General features: G+C 37.9%; 1 protein-coding gene across 1 annotated transcript; it reads left to right on the top strand.

Moving 5' to 3' along the window:
* Positions 1-1386: 1386 nt before the first annotated feature.
* On the top strand, positions 1387-7287 carry ABHD13 (abhydrolase domain containing 13). The gene is made up of 2 exons (XM_009077778.1): positions 1387-1416; positions 5966-7287. Exon 2 carries the CDS (start codon positions 6001-6003, stop codon positions 7012-7014), a length of 1014 nt encoding a protein of 337 aa, XP_009076026.1. The 5' UTR covers positions 1387-1416; positions 5966-6000; the 3' UTR covers positions 7015-7287.
* Positions 7288-8252: the final 965 nt, after the last annotated feature.

The raw sequence follows: 8252 nt of genomic DNA on the forward strand, positions 1-8252 counted from the left end.
CTCCCGAGAAACGGCTGCGTTGACAGCGCTGCTAAAAGTTCCTTCGGGTGCTTCCCGCGGCGTCCCGGGAGAGCTTTAGCTTCTCGGCAGCAAGGTCTTGCTCCGGTGTTTGTGGGTCTGTGCTGCTGTGCGGAACAATTCCTGCAGACGGGGATGCTCGGAGAAGATGGGGCAGAGGGTGATCTTTAATCGTCTTGATGTGCCAAGGGGCCGTATTGAAAGGGCTGAACGAGGTGTTTCTCGTAGTTAAAAGATGAAACAATTTAACGTGCTTGGAAAGGATTGTGTTTTAGGAGCCTGTGCTCCCTGGAAAGCTAAGGTTCTAGTATAGGCAGCCTTGGTTTGTTGTTGTGTTGGGTTTTTTTACACTGTATCATCATAGTTCAGGCCATACTTGTAAGATTGATTAAGACTTGTCAGTTTTGAGTATAAGAGTTAAGGGAAAAACACTTTCAATTATGAATATGTGCAACTTGATCCAGAGCTGTTCACATTCCCAGTTTGAACTAAGTAGGACATGTGGCTCGTTGATTTTAAAAGCCAGAGCCCTTAAATACGTCACTTTGCTATTCTTACTGTGCTTTTTTCCTTTGTTAGGAGTTGCTACTTTGCTGGTGTTTTTCCTTTTTCTCTTTTTTTAGTTTTTAATCAGTGTCTTTGTAGGATTTTAGTATAAGAAAGTGTATATTTCCTGTCCTTACTGAGCTTGCAGGTTTTCTCCAGATCAGTTCCACCTCTGCAACTGACTTTTTACAGTTAAGACAATATTTCTACTTACAGAAGTCTCCTGAATAAATAGGAGTAAATGTAAAGCTTATGCAAATCTTGTCTGTGTCTGGAGGAGGTAGAGTCTAGGAGAAGGAAGTGCAGTAGAAACAAGCAGATGTCTTCAGGTATTTCTCTGTGTTCTTAAGAAATACCTAATTTTGTTTCTTTGTTTTGAAATTCAAAGGTTTGCAGTAAGTGTTAAAACTTAACTCGAAAGAAAGAAAGCTCTTTGATAAGGAAGCAGTTGTTAAACATCTGCATATGTTTCTTAACATTAAGGCTGCTCATGCACTAGACGTTAGTTTTAAGGAGGCAAAGTAAATCTAGTATAACTTTGTTGTTATTCACTCTGTATGTTATATACTGTGTGTTGTGTGTGTAGTCCTGGACAGTTCAATGTGATTCTTGAACTTCATTACAAGATGTTGTTTTCAAGTTCGTCAGATGTTTCAGACAAGTGTTGAGCTTGATAGGAGCAGCATGAACATGAAACACGTAGTTTCATCAGCGAAGCAGTTGTAACTTCTAGGGGGGGTTGGCTGTTAGCACAGTAAATTGTGTGCAATTCAAAAGCAATTTTGCTCAAAATTCATAAATGGAATTGTCTTTCAGGCAGAGATGAAGCCTGGGAAATCATCACATCCAAAGGTAAATGTTTTATAATGTGATTAGTGTATGAAAATGACACTTTTTAATATTAAAAATGGAGGAAAAGACAAAACAACAGAATTTGTGGCAGAAACAAGAGTAATTTCAACTGCCATTCAGAATGAATGAAGAATTTTTCCCAAGTACTTCTGAGTATGCACTTGAGCTTATGTGATTTTCAGTCAGTAATAGCATTAACCATTTAAGAATAACATAAGGGCAAAGCAGAATATTATTGAACTATCTCGATCATAAAGACTTCATTTTTTTTCTCAGAACTTTTATCATTGTGAGTGATTTCTATTTCCAGTAGTTACTTAATTATGGGATTTGTAGCTCATCGGAGAGAACACAGAGGTCTGAAATAGTTCCTGGCCTGTGGAATCAGCAGTGGAAATGTACAGATAGAGATATATGTGTGTGTGTGTGTGTGTATAACATATGTGTATATCCCTCTGACATAAAATTGAAACTCATGCACAGTCAGGGGCAGGAGGAAGTGGGAAGCACATGAATCCTAGAAGAAAGACCTCTGCACGTATGAGAAAACATTATATGTGAGAAGAATGCAGAGGAACTGAGTTTATATAGTCTGGAGAAACTGAAGGTAGATTACATATCTGGAAATTAATAAACATTGAAATAGAAGTGAAGAATTTAAGTTACTAAGTGTCCCTTCTTGTTAAGTATTAGGAAATATTTTCTAGTAGTATGAGTAGCTAAGAACACGAACAGCATATGTAGAAATTTACCTTAATATAAGAGTACTTAGGAAGACATTTACCGGATAAAACTGTATGGTTCTACTCTTGTTGGCTGTATATTTGTCACGGCAAGTATTTAAAAAAATGCTCTTATACTTGTTTATTTAAACTAAGAGGCTAAATAATCAGCTGTTGTAAAATACTGTTACTGTGCATGCTGTAAAAGGGGATTTGACTCCTCATTATAGGAAAATCTTGTCATATGTGAAGTTGGAACTATTACTTGAAGTACAGTTCCACAATACAATGTTCCTTAAAAAAAAAACTTGGTTTTTTTTTTATTTACTGAAGCAAGAATGATTTCCAAGGTGTTAATGTTTTATTGAGGAGATTTGAAAAGGAAACCTGTAGAGAAACCTTATTTCTCTATCTGACACAAATCTTCCAGTAGCCTGCCACTGGCCGACTAGCTGACTTCCCTTGGTCCCAGTGTCTCCATCTGTAAGACATGGGCCATATTTCATGTTATCTCTCTGTAGGGCTGTGGTATTTCTGACAGTAGAGGGCAATGTTACAGAGATAATCCCGGTAAACAGCCATGGGAAAAAAAATAAACTGTTCATACTTGCAGATGACTGAAATTGATTGAACAGTTTTCTTTTAGAAGACATAAAGGGGTGCACACTTCTTGCTTTAACTGGGACATCAGATGGAGCAAGTCTGTCAGTGGTTCTTGTAGTCCAGGAACAGAAGTGATCTTGTCTAGAAAGAGGACCAGGTGGTGGGTCTGCTCAATTTCTCAGGTTGACCAGGTTAGGCATCAAAGTCTAAATACAATGTGTTCTCCCTTTCCTTCCCTATCCCTCTCTCCCAACTTTCCCTGATTATTCTGGTTCCCTGTTAATCACAAAAATTAGAGGTACAGGACAATCACAAGACACGCTCATTATAACTCAACATAGAGTTTTTGTGTGATAAGATGTTATATTGTCAACTGTTTTAAAGGTTTATAACTTCCCATCCAGCACAATAGGAATGGTAAATGAAGACCAAGAAGATACATTATTTTTTTTGTGTGTGTGTAGTCTTGCAGTATGCTGAGCAGTGTCAAATCTCATACACTTCAAAAAGTGCTGAGGAACATCTTACCACTTGCTGAAAATTACTATATTAGCTTACCCTTTATATTTCTGTCTTTAAAGTGGAAATTTGGCTCTGCTTGTGTCACCTTCTGCTGTGCAGCTCAAAGAAGATATTCTTTGGAAAGCCTGTTGCTTTGGGCTCAGTAGAAAGCATGCTTCACTGTATCATTCCAAGTAGCTTCACTGAGAATGACTTGGTTTACAGTCTCTCCTAGGCCTCTGTGCTTTTTTGAGAAACAATCCTTTTCTGTTCTAGTGATGATTCAGTTGGTATTGGAAGGAGGTGGGGAAGAGCCTAGGAGAAACTTATATCTTAGTTTTGTAGTTAACAAATCTTTCAGTAAGATGTGAAGTAAGAGAGATGGGCTGATTCAGGCCTGGAAATGGATGGAACTAGTGAAGTTTCACATAGCTGTGAAGAAAACTTTTAATAGTAATATAGTTGTTAGTGCAGAGTAGTCAGCTTTACTTAAATATGTAGGTGAGCATGAAACATTTGTGGCTGTGTAGTCTGCCCTTTGTGCTAACTACTGTATATGACTTCTAGTTGTAGGATGCATCAGTTTTGCAACTCCAGTAATAAATTTTTTATATATACCTATGTGTATCTGAAGTAATCACACAGCAGCAGTATCTTAGTATAGCATTTTGGTAATATTATCCTACTGAAATAAAAATAGAAGCAGTGCACAAATGAAACTAATGTGGCTTATAAAATCAACTCTGAGTACCAGTCTTCAAATAGCAATCCTTAGTGTGTATGGGATAGCCACCTGCAAAACTTTATCACTTTAAGGGAGATTTTTATTACTTTGTCTTTTAGTAGTTGCTGCTAATGATGGGTCTCTTGTGAATGTCTTGTTAAGAAATTTTTGGAGTCTCATTTCGTAAGAAAGTCAGAAAAATTTTGAATAGCATAGATAAGGAGAATGGTTTCACTGTGTCATTATCAATGTTCTTATAGTCTTGAAATGTAATGCAGGAAATGTTTGTTAATTTCATTAGGAAGTTCTCTAGAAATTGAAGTAGCTACTTCATATGTCTCATAATCACTGTGACTTCTTTACTAGAGAAATGGATCCCAAGGATTAAATTTTTATATAGACAATATTTGTGCATACTTGGATGTGGATATTAAACATGAGCTTATAAATAATATAGGAGAACAAAGCTGGGATAATTACTGTTTAGACTACTTGATGTTTCACCAGTTTTATGTATTTGAAGTAGGTACACTATATGAAAGCTTAATTTCACATTATTTTTGGTTAATATGTGATGCTTAAGATGTAACAGATTTATTTTTATTTCTGATTTATTTCTAATTGTAGCATAAAATAGTGAGAGATGGCAGTTTTTCCTAGTGAGATTGGGTGCTTATCATATTTGTGGAGTGCAAAGGCTATGGCTCCAGAGGTCACCATTTACCACTCAGTCCTACCAAGATGGTTGGTGCAGTGCAGCCCTCTTTGCTAGTGTAAGGCCATACAGCTTATTTTGGTGGGGGGTCTTGTGGCTTAATCAAATGTTTGTATGCATCTCTGCCTGTCAAACTGCTTTGGAGTTAATTCAGATTCTTACTGCACAGCATCATTTTAGGAGGTTATAACTATGCATCTAAACTGTAGTTGTTATCTACTATGTAACTTGGTGTTCTTAAAAAATTGAGCCTGTGTTGTCCCTTCCAGGCAGTGTGGTTGTTCAGCTCAGTGGTCACTGAATGGTTACTGTAGTTCTTGTGTAGGTTTGGCAGTTTCTGCCTGTTTCCATATAACCCTTGACCCCAGCAGTGAATACTGGGAGAGGTTAAATGTATCCTGGGAGTCACAACTATCTCTTATGGTTACAAAGATTTAATCCATTGTCATTAACATCACTCTCCTCATTTTATGCTGTGTTTGTGTTTTTGTCTTGAGTCTGTTTTCATGTTTGGTCTTTACAACAGTTGTGCTTTTCAGTGATCAGAGAATAATGTAGTTAGCTAACTGTTTTCAGTGGTCTCATCTTTCATTCAGCTAAGGGCTTAATACGGATTACTGATCTGATAGTGGAAAACTATCATTATAAAGCAGAAGCAATCAAAATACAGCAAAAAAGCTGTCACAAATATAAGTGCAATGTGGTATCTTACTGTAGAGGAGTCTCTCTTCTGCCCAGTTAACATGTTGCTCCATAGTGCTCGAGATGCTGAAACACAGCCCCTAACCAGTAGCAGAGCCTCTGCTGGCTGCAGAGTGACGTGCACAGGCTTATTGAATGCTACTTAGCGGCTTAGAAATAAAGGCTATTTTTGTTTCTGTTCTCTGGATCCTAGAATTACTTGTGTGAGAAGCTTTGACAAACTGGTGATACGGTGTGATATGGTCTGTGTGGTTGTTCTCTTGGCTAGTAGATAAAGGCTGAGGGAAAGCATGTTGTTCTGGTCTCAGTCAACCAATTCTCTAGTGCTGCTAATGGACTTTGCCTGCTGAAATACTCTAAATAGGATTTTGAAGAGTTTGAATGCCTTTCCTTATGGTTGCTTTTCTGCTTGTTTTGCAGAGTCGAATGGTTTCCAAAAATTCAGAGGAAACTTCCCACCAAAGTTAATGTTAATGCTTTAAAATATTAACTTGCCATTAATTTTCTGCAAGCGTGAATGCTTAAATCACTTCCTTTTTCTTTTCCCTGTATTTATACATATGTGTTTGGGGTTTTTTGCAGGATTTACTTGGAGTAAAAGATCACTGACTTCTACAATGGAAAAATCATGGATGCTTTGGACCTTTGTTAAAAGATGGCTGCTAGCTTTGGCTTCCTGGTCTTGGAGTCTCTGCCGTATTTGTCTTTTACCCTTGATAGTGACTTTTCACTTGTACGGAGGCATTATACTACTTATATTAATATTTGTATCAATAGCAGGTATATTATATAAATTCCAGGATGTCCTGCTTTACTTTCCTGAACAGCCCTCTTCATCACGCCTTTATGTTCCTATGCCTACTGGTATTCCACACGAAAACATCTTCATCAAAACCAAAGATGGAGTTCTTCTCAATCTTATTCTGCTGAGATACACAGGGGACAATGCAGCGTATTCTCCAACCATCATTTACTTTCATGGGAATGCAGGCAACATTGGCCACAGGTTGCCAAATGCTTTGTTAATGCTGGTAAACCTGAAGGTAAACTTAATTCTGGTTGATTATAGAGGGTATGGAAAAAGTGAAGGAGAAGCAAGCGAAGAAGGCTTGTACTTAGATTCTGAGGCTGTGTTAGACTATGTGATGACTCGGTCTGACCTTGATAAAACAAAAATTTTTCTTTTTGGCCGTTCCTTGGGGGGAGCAGTAGCTATTCAGTTAGCTTCTGAAAATTCCCATAGGATTTCTGCCATCGTGGTGGAGAACACCTTTCTTAGCATCCCACACATGGCCAGCACTTTGTTTTCTTTCTTTCCGATGAGATACCTTCCGTTGTGGTGCTACAAAAATAAATTCCTGTCCTACAGAAAAATCGCTCAGTGCAGAATGCCTTCTCTCTTCATCTCTGGGTTGTCCGACCAGTTAATTCCACCAGTTATGATGAAGCAACTTTATGAATTATCCCCAGCTCGGACTAAGAGATTGGCGATATTTCCTGATGGAACTCATAATGACACTTGGCAGTGCCAGGGTTATTTCACTGCACTCGAACAGTTCATCAAAGAAGTAATAAAGAGTCACTCCCCTGAAGAAATGGCGAAAACATCATCTAACGTAACAATAATATGATCGATATTCTTCTTTGGGGTGGGGTGGTGGGAGTACCTGCACTGTACCTTGATTTGTGATAAGTGGTGAAAGAATGTCCATTTTTAAATGTATGTCATGTCTGTACTTGCCTAAAGAGTGAAATTAAACTTGGAAAGGTCTGATGCTTTATTAAGGTGTTCCGGATAACTTTTACATTTGCAGCATTGTAAATGAACCATTTTATGTCTTTCGCATACTTTTTTGGTATCTCTGTCCATATATTCCATTTGTTTGATATGTACAACGAATGCTATTAAAGGAACTTGCTACAAAAGTAGTACAGAATGTATTAGTTTAGAACAACAGGAGGCTCTTCAAGTATTCACTGCTGTATGTGTGAGCTTTTTGGACAGCCATGGTTAGCACAATGATTTCTTGCTTCTCTTAGAGTTTATTTAAAATGTGCCATGCATGAAATTAGTGTTTTATTCCTTGAAATTTTATATTATGCAAAGTGGGAAGTATTCAATGTGCTACATAATATAACATTAATGGTAGAGTATACTTGCAGGTATACTATCCTGGGTTATTAGTGGGTTTTTATGGTTATGCAAACATATATATTTCCAACTGCAACTGAAGATGCAAAGACACTTTCCCTGTTTTCATTTTACTGTTTCTATTATAATAGTGCACAGAAAGTTGTATTTGCCTAAAAACCATGTCTTCAGGATTTTTCCCAGGCAATTTCTTCATAGAAAATAGAAGTTACCTTCAGAAAGAGAGCAGTGCAATCTAAGCTCCTTTCTGCCTCAAGCTCTCCTCACTAATGCACAAGCAAACTATTTTTAATACTAGTCTGCTAGTGCATTTGAGGTGGTATTTCCCAAGGCAAGATGGGTGGTCATACAAGGTGAAAGTATGAATTTATGTTCAATTTTTTTAGGCTGGTGTAGTTAAATGTATGTGCCCTTTATTTATACCTCCAAAAGAAACACATTCTTATCGTTACCAGCGATCACATGATCAGAGATTAATGTATACAGGTGTTACAGTAAGGATAATAAAAATGAGCAGGTAGTCCTAGGTGGTCATATTACTGAGGGTAGGAAGGCTCTACAGAGAGATTTTGACTGACTGGATCAGTGAGCCAAGGCCACTGGTATGAGGTTCAACAAAGTCAAGCACCAGGTCCTGCACTTGGGTCACAACAGCCCCAGGCAGTACTGCAGACTTGGGGCTGAGTGGCTTGAGAGCTGCTCAGCAGAAAGGGACTT

This window comes from Acanthisitta chloris, unplaced genomic scaffold (genome assembly GCF_000695815.1).
Source record: "Acanthisitta chloris isolate BGI_N310 unplaced genomic scaffold, ASM69581v1 scaffold1927, whole genome shotgun sequence".
NCBI classification, from domain to species: Eukaryota; Metazoa; Chordata; class Aves; order Passeriformes; family Acanthisittidae; genus Acanthisitta; species Acanthisitta chloris.

Coding starts and splice junctions, on each gene's coding strand:
- ABHD13 (XM_009077778.1), top strand. CDS start 6,001: ATGGAAAAATCATGGATGCTTTGGACCTTTGTTAAAAGATGGCTGCTA.